Source organism: Vidua chalybeata, chromosome 3 (genome assembly GCF_026979565.1).
Source record: "Vidua chalybeata isolate OUT-0048 chromosome 3, bVidCha1 merged haplotype, whole genome shotgun sequence".
In the NCBI taxonomy this organism is placed as follows: Eukaryota; Metazoa; Chordata; class Aves; order Passeriformes; family Viduidae; genus Vidua; species Vidua chalybeata.
Window position 1 is genome coordinate 24,880,793 of NC_071532.1, and position 16,134 is coordinate 24,896,926.

General features: G+C 37.6%; 1 protein-coding gene across 1 annotated transcript in view; it reads right to left on the reverse strand.

The window, feature by feature from the left end:
• KCNK2 (potassium two pore domain channel subfamily K member 2) overlaps positions 1–16,134 on the reverse strand; it is a 76,974-nt gene that overhangs the window by 21,996 nt on the left and 38,844 nt on the right. Inside the window, exons 4-5 of the mRNA XM_053939638.1 lie at positions 5,340–5,500; positions 2,740–2,926 (exon numbers count right to left, since the gene is read on the reverse strand). Coding sequence (XP_053795613.1) covers positions 2,740–2,926; positions 5,340–5,500 — 348 coding nt within the window. The remainder of the gene's footprint in view (positions 1–2,739; positions 2,927–5,339; positions 5,501–16,134) is intronic.

Sequence of the window (16,134 nt, forward strand, 5' to 3'; positions counted from 1 at the left end):
GCACCAAACAGACTGAAGCATCATTCTGTCTGCTGGTTTTTGCCTCACCATGGCAAACCAGAACCAAGACTAGCACACTCTAGAACCACAATATTCTATCATGACCACCTCTTTTACATTCTTATACAGAATTACAGGTCTTAACTCTTCATGTTTCTCCCTTGTTTGTGACACCCAGCTTTCCTAAACTGCAAGGAGAGTTCTCCAGACAAAGCCTACCACAAAAATGTCAGTGGCCCTTAGTGTCGGCTCTGTAGTTATGACTTACTTAAAAGAGAAACAAGCAATCAAAAAACTCATGAAGAAAAGGTCCTAATTTGTTGGGGTGCAAAAAATTCTGCATACTTCCTCAAAATTAATAAGGAAGCCTGGCTCTTAGGACAAATTCTATCAGCTCTATTGAGAATTGCAATGTCAGTTTCCTTCAAATAATTTTGTACCTACATACACACCAATGACTGAAAACTTCCACAATGCAAAGCTCAATCAATTAATACCTTACCTATTTTTCAAAATTTTTATTTAACCAGTCAATTATGTACTTCAAAGAAAACAAATGGACATTTTCGAAAAATCCTTCAAGTCACTGGCCAAAACGAGAGTATTTTAGTTCACCCAAAGATGATGATATTATCAACTTCATCCCTGTCAGAATATAGTCCCATGGGAATGTTAACCTCCCAGCTGTGATGGAGACAGCCATTTAACCCTGTTCTCTTGAGCATTGTCTCTGCAAGTACAAATCCCACTGCCCCTTTAAGTCAATAACATATTGCAGTTCAAATGCAAGTCTTATGCATGTTGCTCAAAGAAACTAGAAAACATCTCTGATGCTTTGAAATAATGGACGTACAGTAGGATTTTAAATTAAATAAGGAACATCTTTCAAGTGAAACATGAAAGGCCATCAGCTATAGAACAATATAATTCAAGGACATCCTGTAGAAAGAGAAAGTGTTTCCTGGTAGAATTAAAAAGCAGATGATGTAGGAAAAAAATCATGATATCAAATGGTCTACAAATAAAAAAGTCTATGGAAATTTATAATGGGAGTAATGATGAATGTACTCAGTGTTCTAGCTAGAGCCAAGTGGGCCATTTCACATAATGCTTTACAGTAAATATAACCAGGCCTTTATACACTATCATTTTTATTCCCTGTCATACCCTGCCACGTACCCTTCAGGAATGAAAGTCTAAAGCACCGAGATTCTTGACTTAGAAACAACATAATTTTTTTTTATTTTATGCTAGTTGTTATCTGACCAGAATCACAAATTCTGAAGACAAAATGAAAAAAAGGAAAAGAATACGGTAAAGAAAATGGAAAGGCAGAAGTTAAGACACATACAAAGATTTTTGGAAACATCACAAATAACTATGTAAAAGTCAAAAGAAATTTGATTTGCTATTTTACAGCTCAGCTCTACAATTTACAGGAATCTTTGGCAAGTTTGCAACTAAAATGAAGGCTGCCTGAGTAGCTTAGTATCTTCAACAACTAAATTTACCCCCATTTTACGCATATAATGTACAAATATGTCAAGCAGTTCTAACACTTTAGATATCCTTGTTGGACCTCACCAACCTGAAAAACTTCTGCCAGTGACAAGACCCTTTACTGCCATCAAGGCAAAACTTCAGACATATTTACAAGAGGAGTTACCCAACCTGAGAACCTCAGCTTGGCACACTTGGACTTACACAACAGCCATGGGCACACACAGGACACAGAAGGAGCCCAGAGCATGTGAGTGTCTACTAAAAACACTTCCCTCCAGCAGAGCCTCTCACTGAGATACACCGGCGCAAAAGGCCTTGTCAGCCACCTCTGCCTTGCACAGAGTTCAGAGGTGGGAGAGAGGCATTTCATCAGAGAGATGATGGTTTTGTACCAGCAGAAGCATCAGATCAGGCCAAGTCTCAGGTTTGGAGCACAAAGCTCTGAGTTCCTCATCCTCACCTCTATATATCATTGATTCAGATCAATGTGCTTTCTCAGCACAGACAGCATATACTTACTCAAATTAAGAAATGAACTAACACCCCTGATATCTTTTCAAGAAAAAAGTTGACACAGAGAACTGGCCCAGACTTTTTTTTTAGCTCAGTATATCAAAGTTATTTACAACTAATTCAGCCTAATGGAACCATAAAAATTGGACATGTTATCTACGGGTTGTGCTAAAACTTCTCCTGACATTGCAAAAAGCACATGGGCAAATGTGTACTGACAAAGAGTCACAGAATAGGATGCAGCAGATCCTACAGAATACAGACATTTCAATGGCAGAAAGAGAGCTCTGGAATATTTTGAAAGTAAAGGGATGCACACAAAACTTATATCACTTCATAGGGTGAGGCATTTTAAACAAGTCCAGCTGAAAAGATGTATTCAAAATAAAATCATCTATTAGTGTTTACACTTTGTCACTTGTAAGAAAAATAAAACAAGACCCTTACCTAAATGATAATCTACTTAATTTTTAATAGGATAAGAAGAGAAAAAAACAGTAGGCTCCATGGAGAAATGCTCCATGAATTTCACTGTCCCACCTCCTGTCTCTACACTGTCACATCAACCAAAATGAGGACAGCCCCATCACACAAATGATGAAAGATAAAACTGGGAGAAAGGCACCACAAGAGATACATCTGTCCCAAAATTAAGAAAAAAATGCAGAATAAATATCCCTGTGCAAAACATTATAAGACAAAGAGTTATGAAAAAAAGCTTACCTGCAACATAGTCACCAAATCCAATGGTAGTTAAAGTGATAACCACGAAGTAAATTGCATCTAATGTGTTCCAGCCTTCTATGTGCTTAAATATAACTGCAGGAAGAGCAACAAACAGCACGCAGCCAAACAGTATGAATATTATTGTTGAAATGATGCGAATCTTTGTCTGACTCACATTCCATTTCTGGAGAGGGAAGGGGAAAGAGAGGAAACCCATTGTTAATAAAACTGCACCAGTGCACATCAGCACCCATCACTCCCCAGTGTGCACTACACAGCTCTAGAGGACACTGCATTACAATTCTCAAACAAACAGGAAAATTCAAGCAGGATTTTATTCTGAAAAGGGTTTCAAAGCAAGCATGACTATCCTAGGAAACATTTGCCAGCAGTAAATGCAGAGCAGAGCTGGACTCTTTATGGGTGAGCAGGATGTATAGCATTCAGTAATACTAACAGCTGATGATGTAAAAGTTTTGAGGACTGTCTAGATATTCAAGTGAGTTACAAGTAGTGCATGCACCTGCAATTTCTCTTATTTTATACATCCACAAATAACCAACTAAATAAGGTGAATTTTAATCATGCAGTTCTCTGCAATCAAATAATCAGGTAAACCAAATCCTACAAAACAGAGCTGGAAGGGATGTAAGAGAGCCAAACCTGCCCAAGGACAAAACAAACCCACCTAAGCCACTGCAGATACATGACTGGCCAGGCAACATTTGGTCATGCTCTGGTCATCTGATAATTTTTCCTAATGCTTAATCTACATCTCAACTCCTTCTGTTTAAGTGTATTGTTTATGGTCTTAACCAAGACAAACACAGAAATTGTTAATTTTCTCTTTCCAGCAAACTTTCACAGGTGCTCTCTTTCATGTTACATGTTCTTTAAACCAAATAAATTTATTTCCTCCTCTTCCCCTTCCTATTTTTCTTGCAATCCCTTGGCACTAGCAGACTAGCCCATGTTTCATTAAGTTTGTACTCAAAAGTAGATATGAAAAAACAGCACAAAATGGAATGGAATGAGCCTTTCTTATGCTTTGCCTATTTTCCATGGCAGTATAACATTTAGCCATGTTAGCAGGTTAACTTCTAGAGTCCACAGAACATTTCCATAAAATTGCACCTAGACAGCTGTTTCCTGACATATAGCTGCATATTTTATTATTCCTTCATATATTACTTTGAATTTGTCCTGCTTAAATTTAATCCTATCTAGTCAGACTGCTTTTCAAAAAATTCAAGATCATTTTGATCCTCCAAGTTTTAATTGTCTCCCCAGCTTGAGACCATCTGCAGATCTAATGAACCATGTCATTTAGCTGTTGTGTATGCTATTAACATTTTTTCCTAAACTGCACTAAAGCTAGAACAGACCCCTGCAAAATTCCATTTTGCATGCCCAGCCAATTTGACATTTGCCATCCATCTAATGCATGTCGGTTCAACCTAAAAGAAGGGATTGTACAACAAATTTCCACAGAAAACGACTAAAAATGAAATCATGTTGTTCACAATAGATGTTTTCTTGTTTTTATGTTTCAGTGGGAACTGTGTTTACAGTCAGCATGACCAAGGTCATGCTTTTGTAACCCAAATCAGAGTAATAGCTCATGTTATGGCAACATAAAAATATCTGCTCCAGCCATCAGCATCTCCCAGTTCTTTAGGCAAGCTAATAAACAGAATTAGAGAGTGTTCCAGACTGTAGCATCTAGATCAGTGTTTTCACTCAGATATTGTCAAAAGAGGGGACGATACTGGTTTTTGTCTTGGGGTATTCTTCTTATAGTGATACATCCAGTATAAAAAAAAAGGAAAATTATTTCCTCTACAAGCAAAAGAGCGGCACAAATTGATCTCAGAACTTCTATACCTTTAAGAAAAAAAAATCAGCTATGAAAACCCAGAAATCATAATTATAAAATGTTCTTATGGAATGTTCTTGTCTTTTTCAGACAAATCTCAATGGAAATCTGTTATACACTAGTACGTTGTCTGGACATGAACTGATGCTTCAAAGCCAAAAATGCATGCCTTTTCTTAAAAAGCTTTCAAGCTTGTGTTTGCCTATTGCATAAGACTACTTAGCACAGGCCCAGTTTGCTTTGCATCAAAAACAAAGCCATGTCAGACCTTTTCTATAAAGAAAAGGTGTCCTGCATGCAAGGGTAAGGCTTGATGTGGAAAACCAGTCCTAACCCTTGCAGTGCTGATGCAAACAGCTAAGAAGTTGGTTACTAAGCATTCATTGCTTCAAAAATCTCAGTGAATATATTTCTTATCACAACCTATATAAAAACCTGTGAGGGTAAGTATCACAGCAAGCTCATGAGTAACAAGGACAGAGCAAAACCAAAATTCTTTGGGTCTTATTCCTCTTCCCAACCATAACCATGGTAGAGAATGTGTCTTCACCCAGTTCTTAGAGGTGTTCATTAGCAAGTTCAGACTGTGCCAAGTCCTTCCTACTGTTCCTGTACATCTGATTGCAACAATGAGCTATAGCTGCTTTTCAGGCTTGTCATTTCTCTTGTGAGATTCATAACAAGCAGCAAAAGAAACAAACGAGGCAGTCAGCATACTCACAACAAAGGTATCTTCTACTTTGGCAATTCCTTTTCCAAAGATTGTCCCTAGTTGATCTCCAACACCAGCCAACAGAAAACCAAACAGAGGAATTCCCAATAAGGCATAGATGATACAGAATATCTTTCCACCTTGTGTGCGTGGGGAGATGTTTCCAAAGCCTAAATTGCAAACAACTTGAGATGTTTAATAGGTTACACATAATACATTATAAGTTTTAAAAGAACTGCAGGAACAGAACAGTTAAAAACAGGCTAACCAGGTTAACCGTATGACACAGCAAACATTGTGAGAAATTAAATGAAAATGTAGGTCATACAACCCCCTTTGAGCTACTCTCTTATCATCGACTACGTGTAGTTAATAGCAATTGGTTGATCTATGCCTTAGCCTGCCAGTGTGTCACTGGGCATTTAACAGGCTGCAGCACCTGTAAACTACACAGGTGTAAACACAACACAGCACCTGTAAACGACACAATTTTCCTTCACATGGGCCAAATTTCAATGTGAAGCATTGAAAAAAACCAACCACTTGGATGAGCAAAACAGAGATTTCTACCATAAATGGGACTGCCTAGATTCTTCATTGTTAAAGGCTTTGGTTCCTTTGAACAAAGCTTAGAGATACAGTTCATGGCTCTGTCTATTTGAAAGTGGAAATCATTTTGTCTTCACAGACTTGTGTAAAAGAGCACCCCAAATTCCTCTGATGGCTCGATTGCTGCTCAGCACAATCCTCAGAACAGAGGAAGTGAAATACAAAGAGCACAGGGCCCAGCACCTGTCGAATGCCTTCAGTACATCTCCCAGGACGAGTATTTAATGATTTGGACAAGGTCACACACACAGAGATCTCTACAGACAAGTTTCATGAGCTTAACTCCTGAGTTTGAATTAAAACATTTTTCTCCTCCAAAGGATCAGTCATGTTTTGAGGGAGCAGTAGCAGTAACACCCCAGAATTTCTGACATTATTTCACTTTTTAGCAGAACAACATGCCCTTCAAAGGAGGCAAGAGGGAAAACTTGTCATAAAAAGGCTTATCTTTAGAAATTAGACAAAAGCTTCTTTTAACATTACCTTCTTGATAGAAAAATAACTTGCAAATAAAAAGCAAAGTGGTTTGGCATGTAGTTGAAAAATTTGTCTTAGTGTCTTAAATTTTTCATAAGAAAAACATCATATGCTCACAAATCTCCTAAAGAAAATCCATTTTTCTGGCAGCTCTCTGACAAATTTTATTTTTAAAGTAGCTTAACATTTTTTCACAACCTGACAAAATTCCTACAATATAGAGTGCAATTAATGAATGTCTTAGCTGTTTATCAGCATTTGTATTTAAACATTCTGAGCATGATGGTTTAACATGTAGATTTTCTTTATGAAACCTATTATCTTAATTTCTGGTTCTCCTCTCATGTAGGTAAGCTACACCAAAGCTCTGTTGCTAAAACTACTTTTCCTTTCAGAACACACAAGACAAAGCTGTCCCTTACTTAACTTGGAATGGATTGCTCAGAGAAGCTGTGGATGCCCCATCCCTGGAAATGTTAAAGGCCAGGTTGGATAGGCAATGTGATCTAGTGTAAAGTGTCCCTGTCCATGGCAGGGAAGTAAGAACTGGATGATCTTTAAGGTCCCTTCCAACACAGGCCATTCTATTATTCATTAAAATAAAAATAAATCACACTGGGAATATATTTTACTCCTAGATAATTCTCTCTGAAATCAGTTTTCAGATTGCACTTCTATGCACGTCTGTAAACAACAAATGCAATATTGATAGAATTCAGTCAGAGAAAACAAAGTTGATATTTAAATTTTCCCTAAATCTTGACTCACAAGCCTTGTCAAACAAAAAAAAAAAGAGGAACAAAATCACAGGAAATATCAATTACAGTTTGCAGATTCATTAAATTTTGTAAATGTTCCCTGCACTAATATATGAAAGAAAGCCTGACTCAGAAAACTGGGAAAAAGTCACAGCAACTTTACACCAACCCAAAATGCTTCCCTAAACCAGAGTCAGGGCTAAAGTTATAATTCAGGAAATTTCAGTTCCGCTGAGTTCGCTCTGTCCCTTTGTGCACCAAGGAGTAAAGTTTTAAAATAAAATTAGCACATCACCAATCAAAAAGGGACAAACAGATCCAAGCTACTCTGTTTTCATAAACATGCCTGTTTATGCATCAACAGAAGCTTGAATTGTTCCAGGTTATAATTCCTGGGAGGTCTTAATGCAATTCAGAATCAGGGGTCTGGATACACCAGATTTAGAAAACTCATGCTAGGGGATTTGGCAGTCACTTTTTATTTTCTTCTCTACAAAAGAAATGTCTCACAATGGTGACAAAACACCAGCCCAGTGGAGCACATGCCAAGCAGGCAGTTTTGCTTGGATGGCCCCATAAAACAAACAGGCACTCTGTGAGCATCCCAGAGCTCTTACAGAGGCTGTTGCTCTGCAGCAGGCTTCTCATCTGCTGCTAATTGGTATGAGGACACCAAGTTCACATTCAGCTCTGGGTGTTCTCCCTAAATCAGACTTATGTCTTCCTGGAAGGAAGGATGGTAGTTCACTTTTACACTCAAATTCTTGGTTTTCATCCTAAAAAAACTGTCAAATGCTTTCCTTCCATAAACACAGAAAAGGTATTGTGTGATAATTGTATGATTAAATCACACATTACTGGATAAAATAAGACTCCACCAGGTAGCAGTTTATTTCTGTCCAGATGCTCATTGAGCATAACACAGACCATGGGTAGGGTACATACTTTAGTGACCTGATCTACCAAGGGGTTTCCATCACACATTAATCACATTTCCTACTGTGTCGTGTTTTATAACAGTCTGCTGCTGTACACCACAGCCTACTTCGAGATTACACAAGTTGTCCTTAAATCCTACTCTCAGCTTCTCCAGTGAAAACCTAATCCATTATTTATACAACGGGAGAGAAAATGTATTTATATTTCATATGGTTGATGTAATTCCCAAGAGGTTTGTGTCAGAAAAGAATTCTTTCTTTCTTTAAATAATTATAAGAAAAAAAAAAAAAAGAATTCTGTTGTTAGGTAAAAACCTAAAAACCAAGGAAACCTTAATTTTGGGCACTGTGCTGGGAGAAGAGAACATGGTCATAGGAATTCCACTGCATATCCTTGTGTACCACAGAGCTTCTGCATGTGGAGAGCAGGAACATCTGCCCCAATGCAGTAGCTCCCTGGCATATTTTCATTTCAGAGTTCCCCTTTCCACTCAAGACGCAGCATAAAGTCTGGCTAGGACTGCCTTGCTCACAGAGAAACCTTGGGGAATCAGCCACATGGCAGCATGGTCTGCTGCCTTTTCCCTGCCTCAGAGCTCCTTGCTTGGATGGGATGGGGACAGGATGCGCACACTGCACCTGCACAGGCAGCCTCAGTGCCTTGCTTATTCGTCACATTTTCAGTCCAGTGCAGCTCAACCCTTCTCCTGTTTCTGAGGGGGAAATTCCTAGAAGTGGTCCATTCCTCACTTCTACCCAATATATTTGGGTTTGATTGTGGAAATTAACAAGTTACTTGATTTAAACATCTAAACACATTGGAAGCCTTCTCTCAAAGCTTTTGATGAATGCTATCTACTATGAACAGTACAGAGTACAAAATTCAACTTGCCAAATGGGATCTGTTTCATCCAAAATACTGTCAGTATCCTTTTCAGACTGTCCTTCCCTAATGAACCCTCCCCATTTCACTTTCATAACCAGGAGGATGATTTGCCTCTTAATGTCACCGAATTCCTTTCATGTTCTGCTAAATACTTAGTATGCTTTTAATGAACAAAGGACTTGTCTCTGACAAGCAGCTGTGGACAAGAAATGTAACCCTTCCAGTAACCCTTGAGTGAATTCTGATTCTTTGATTCTGTGTGAATTAAGAATAAAAGCCCATTGTAAGTTAGATTGTAACTAATTGCTCCACTCAAAAAAATAACATATTCCAGGGTTTCCACTCCAAACTCCTAGGAGTCTGAGATTAAGATCAGGTTCTAAGGGAATCTGTATCCCTTTGGTCAGCTATAGATGTGGAACCAGGGGTATGCAAAATAAGAAGGCTAAAAAAAACCCCAAAAACAACAAAAATATTTTATAGGATTCTTTACTTTCATATAGTCTTTTTTTTTACATATTTCTGGTAGAATGAAAACATTTGTAACTTTCCCATGAGAAGCAGTTTCGCTGTTAAGCAGATATGAGTAACTTTAATAACTATATATTACTAGATTATATTGCAAATACAAAAAAGCTTGAAATGCTATAAATTCTCATACAATTGACATGACACTTTTGTTTGGATTGTAAGCATCCTTGTATTCAAACCTTCTTAAAAAGGAAGATTGAAAACTAATTTTTTTTTTCTGTTTTAACTAGAGAGAGATTCTTTTGCTTTCTAGTTAACCAGTATATTCAGAAAACTCTTGTGGATACACATTTTCAAAGTGGAGTTAGAAATATAGAGACTCCAAATGAGCCTGTTTTTTACATAAAATTCCTAGACAAAGCAGGGCATCTACTGAAACTATCTACCTGCAATTAAGTATTTCTCATGTGAGAGATTATAGGTGCTTTTGAGAATTCTAAGACTAGATTTTACTTGCTAAATTGACTGGAAGAACGTGCTACCACCTATGATTCATTTATTTCAAGTACCTCAGATGGGATTAAAAGTTCTGGGGAAGTTCTGAAATATTTTCTTTCTATACAAAGAAATGTAAATTCAAATAAAAATAAATGCTTTCTCCATGTTTATGACAAACCTCAGATTAAACAAAGCATCATTCATGAGGTATCAAAAATAAATAAAGTTAGAATTATCCCAAGTTAATGCTGTATATTTGAGGTAGGAGAAACTCCTCTCAGCAGTAGGTTTGGATATGCTTGTTTGTATGGATATGTTTGGAAATTAAGAGGCAAATCATACTCCTGGTTATGAAAGTGAAGTGGGGAGGGTGCATTAGGGAAGGACAGTCTGATGCATTGATGGAACAGCTCAATACTGAGGGATAAATGATTTGGTGAACAGGCACATACTTAATTATACAAAATTGGATTGCAGAAAGTTGATACTGAGATTTCATAGAGTCAAAGAAAAGGCAGCACTCCTGGCTTCTGACTCCCAGGAGGCTGGAGTCACAGGAAGCAGCTGCCATGGCCTTGGCCTCAGCCACCAAACTCTGTGTGCCACTAACAGCGATGTTTCCATGGGTCCAGATCCACCCTGCTCAATTACAGTGATTGACCTTTTCAAAGGGCACATGTGGGTTTTGATACTGAATGTCAAATTGATTTTAAGAGATCAAAAGATGTTTTTTCCAGGCCCTGAGGAGGTATCTTGTAAAATCTTTATAAAAGGTACCTCATTGAATTTCTGGGAGGTAAAGTGCTTTTTTCCCTTTGGATCAGCACTTGGGCTCAGGAGATTAGTATTAAATACATCCCTGCCCAACAGTACCAAAGCAAAGATTACACACTTAATCACAGATGAATAAGATATTCCTTTTAGCATAAAAAATGGTCTAGACATAATCATTACACAAAAAGGGAATCTTTGTATCCATACCAACAATGGGGAAATCCCTGCATACACTGCAGAAATAGCAAGACTTCCATGTTTGTGCTCATTGTGTGGGAAAAAAAATCCACATTTTAACACTGATCCCTTTTCCTTTTCTTTTCTTGCCTCTTTCCTACATTTCCAGTTCAAAATGCTTGTGTATGCCTGTGTTACATGTTAGCATATTTATGAACACGTATTCCATGAGGTTTTATGGCTTTGGATAGTACAAGCATGAGGGCTTTTCCAGTTCTCCATGTGACTTTCCTCCCAGCATCACAAAGTAGGTAGAAAATTCCTATTCCCCTTTTTACAGGTAGGTAACTGAAGCACAGAAGGAAGGAAAGTCCAAAATTCTCTATATCATTTAGGTCCATAACTTACACCAAACCAGTGGCTGAGCACTATGCATTATACTGACACTTAATTAGTGAAAGTTTATCATCTGAAGCCCTCAAAGACCCTCAAGCTTGCTCAAGTTAGAGATACACAGATATAGATGTTGCCAATATCCAAAAATTCTGGACTCCCCTCCCCCTCCTGGCCAACATATGTGCATGCACATACATTCCTCAACATAAAGCAAGAGAATCTGAAGGTTGAACAGGTACAAGAATTACTTTAAAATATAAACCCCAAATGAATTGAACATAAATACTTTTGCTTTGAAAGTACAACATTTCTGTGCTATATATATACACATGAATTCTCTCACCCATGCACATACTATGTGTTACAGCCCTCACAAGCTTCTGCCTGTGGATCCCATCATGAGTATGCAGATGGTGCTCCTCCTTCAAGTCAATTCATCAATTGCATGTATAGAAAATAATTTAGCTTTTAAATTTAAGAAATTCCTGCATGAATCCTCCTGATGGAAGAGCCCTGTGCAGTAACAGAGATGAAGTTCTCTCTATTTGAGACCATGGTCTGCTAAGAAACCAAAAATCTTTGCTTTACAGAAGTTTGGCGTAATTTCTTCATAGAATTATTTAGGGTAGGGAAGACCTTTAAAGGCTGAGTCCAACCATTAACCTAACACTGCCAAGCCCACCATTAAACCATGTCCCTAGGTGCCACTTCTACACATCATTTATATGCCTCCGGGGGTGGTGACTCAACCACTTCACTCACCCACTCCAGCTTCTAGAAGCCAATTCTTACAGTTTTAGTCAGTGATTTGGGAACCATGTTGTCACAAATTGCTGCTGTTTATTGAGTGTTTGGTATTCTCTGGATCCCAAACTACAAGATTCTGATTTTTCGTGCTAGCCCATAATTCTGTGTCACAGAAGTGCAAATAGATTGTTTAGAGAGTTATGATGTTCTGTCTCAAAAATAAAATACATTAAAAATACTGATTTTTAATCTGTCTGAAAAAAAAGACGTTACCAAAACTTCTCTTATAACGAGGAATAATAACAAGGAAAGCCTAGACTGACGTTAATAAAGTGTGCAATATTCAAGAACTGACAAGACAGAGGTTGATCTCCTTTCAGTGGTTTCTTTTCATCTGTGTTCTGTGGGAGCACTAATCAAATCAATAAAACTTCTTGTAAAAGAACAGGCTATAAATATTCATAGAAAGTAAGTTTCCTTCAAGTCAAAGTGCTGTACTGGAGAGGTGAAGGAGTGTTCCAAGAAAGGTCTCTGTATGGATATGGCAGTATTCAATAGCTCACATTGAGTTGCTAAGGCAGTTTCTAAAGGAACTGGTTAATGATTGTTAAAATACTCGTAGAAGCTTAAACATCAAGTCAGATGGCTCTGCCTCCCAGCTCAGATTCTGCATTTCATTCAGCTGTCACTTGGCCCAGTAAAGAATATCCAGATCTCATTGGTAGTAGAACTTCTGTGCTTTTTTCAATTATTCCCTTTTTGTTGTTGTTGCTGTTATTGTTTGCATTAATTTTACCTCTAATTCTTATTCTAACATAATTGAATCAGATCCAAAAACCAGAAATTCCCACTTGCTTATTTCCTCTAAGTGAGATTGTTTCATGGGAATAAGATACCAGGCTAACACAGCTAGCAAAAACATGATGCACTTTAAAGTGAAAAGTTTATGTTCCATCAGTTCATGAAACTTTTACTAGCCACATATTCTTATCAAGTGTAAACACATATCAAATATGACAAAGCAACATTCATTCTCCAAAAAACTTCGTTAGCAATATACTGATGTGTAGATAAAATACATTGTTCCAGGTGATCCACAGAAAAACAAAAATGGTGAATTTTACATGTAGTGACAAAAACAACCTGATGCTACAACTTTAATAGAAATCTGAAATAACTTTTTTCTAGAGTTCAATGGCTTTCTTACAATCCTTTTGTTCCGTAAAAGCAATTGAAGAAACAAGTTTGCATTTTTGTTTACAAATAAATCAATTCTCAGTGAGTGCTGGGTAAAACAGGCTCTTGCTGGCCTCTCCATCCTAGGGGCAAGGCAATCCATATGCTTTCCTGCAGAACAGAAAACTACCCTGCCTGTACATGTTTCTGTCTTCCCTACAAAAAATAAAATGTGGTAGAAGTGCTCACAAATTGAGCTATGCCAGACTTAGAGCAACAAACTGTAAACACATCTTGGTGTCAGTGAAGTCACAGATTTAAAACAAGAACTGCAAATCCCACAATCCTGCACTCAGCAGACTTGGATCAGACCATGACAAGCTGATACAAGTGGTCAAAATGGCAGCAGGTACCCTGACCTGTTAGGTAAGCTACATCCTCTTTCTGGTTTTGAACTTTTTTTTCCACACACCCTGTTTCACTTCAAGAGGCCTTTCCCCAGGTCAGACCTCAAAAATGCAATTATTTTGCCTCATCAGTTTTTTCTTCCTGTATCTATTCTTCCTTGTAAGCTACATATATATAGCCATGTATCCATTGAAAAAATCCTGGCAAAAACAGCAGTCCAGGGGAGATGGGCAGCAACAATAGAAATACCTATACCAGGTATATCCTGGTACAGATATCTGTACCAGGATAGAAAAATTCCTCATTTGAACATATTTAAATACAGACTTACTTAATTGTGGAGTTGTGTTTTTTATTTGTAAGACAAATAATAAGAAGAAAGAGAATATATGTCCTCAAGAGAAAATATATACACACACATTATTTTGTGCATCATGTCAAATAGCTCAGTATTTTATTACTACTAGTAAAAATGCTTCTCTATGCAGTCCTACCAGCAAATCATAAAACAAAAAAGGTTAAGGTTAAAAAAGAAGGAATACTACCAAGTTGCTAAAATAAAAGGCTCTGAAGATTTTTAGTCATATTATTATTTTCTTGGAAAAGAACATTAATATTTTGCCAGTGAGGTTCACCAGGTGCACAAAGGTGTGAAGTAGTCTCTTATTTCTTGTTCTTCTCTCCTTTCCCCTCCAGTAATCTTTGGAATTATGACTAATACAGAATCTTACAAACAGAAAAAAATTAAGAACCACACGTAATAACTTCGACTGAATTTCCCCTTTTACTTCCGACTACTTACGTGTTACATGCCTGATTCAGCAAAGCAAGTAACATGTTTAACTTTTAAAATGTTTGAATTTATCTCTATTCAGGTAACATTTAAATAACTGAGCATGAGCATATTCATTCTTTCAGCATATACATCTGCAAAGATGAACAAACACCTACTTCGTCAAAGGAAATCCTTAGCAAATTTTCATCTGATTTTTCAATACTGCCATGATAGAAATCACACTGTCACCAGCTCTTTAATTTCACTGAATTCCACACCATGTAACAAAAGATATTTGATAAAATGTCATTATCCAAGCAATTCAAGAAAGTGCAATTACAAGACTGCAGAAATTTTCTGAGGAACAAGAATTAATTTCTGCTTCCACAGCTTTCAGTTTTTAGTGACTTTAAACTATGCAGGTGTGTGGGATTTTTCTCTGCAGTGAGAGAGTGCTTCAAAAGACAGTGGAGGATGAGCCCTCTGTGCCTCACCAGCATCCTAGCAATGCCTTTTTCACTGAGAGAAGGGTTTTGCCATGCGTGTTCCATGCCTTCATCCAAGACACTTAGTGAGCTGCCACTCTAGACATTCTCACTGATTCTTTGGCAAAGAGAGCAGTCTAAAGAGAGGGATCTACAGAAAAGAAGTTTCTTATAAAACTTTGTGATTCTAAAAAGAGGTTCCTAACAGAGAAACAATTGAATGTAAAAATATCTCTGTGCATGTTGCAAAGCCATTTAAATTATTATTGTCAGGCAGTGCAAAATAAATTCCAAACTTTTTGCTTTTAGTACACTGAAGTATTTTGTTCATATTCCCTGCTTGCTTTTGAAAAAAGCCAGTATGATTTACAGTAGATTTACAGGAATTTCAGCACATAGAAAACTTCTGAGCAATTATTACCTTCACACCTTTTTTTTAAGTATATAGACTGTGATTTTTCTTTCACAAAGCAAGTGGAATCTTTTAGAAGTCTCTAATCACCTCATCTGCACATATGAAAGTGGTTCAAATGGGGATAGAATGCTTCATGAGACAGAGAAGAAGGCTTTCAGCTAAAGATCTTATATTTATAAAATCTTGTATTCCAGCTTACGAGGGAAAGAAACACTAAAACAAAAATATATAAAAGTTGCCTACATGTAAAGATACTTCTCAAGCATTATTCCACTTCTTTTCCTACCCTCCAAAGCCCTGAGCCGGAAAACAAATAGCTAAGTTATTGTGGACTGATACCTGCCTCTACAAACACAGCTTTGGGGCTTGTTTGGACTATGGGATAGGCATTCACCCTCCTCTAGACAGGTGTGGAATATGGTCTCACACCAACCTAGAGAAAAAAAAAAAAATATTAAGGAAAGGGAAAATCAAAAGGAAAACAACTTGAGCATCTTACCTCAGGTCATCAGCTCACACATTTAATGTTTCTCACCCTCATGACTGTGAGGCACATGGTACAATCTGTCTCTTCCCTGGTCTTCCCAAAAGATCCCCAGGTATTACCCCCAACCCCAACTTTAGATCCCAGTGGAGACTATCAGCCTTCTGTCCTATTTAAATCTAAAGTCCTTGAGGGCATTTCATACTGTGCAGGGTCTGACAGCACACCTGAAAGCACATGATGACCCAGGGAAGATACCAGAAGCTAAAGAAGTCCTGGATTACATTACCACTGCCAAACAGTAGAGCAGAGGCAGAAAAGGAGAAGGAA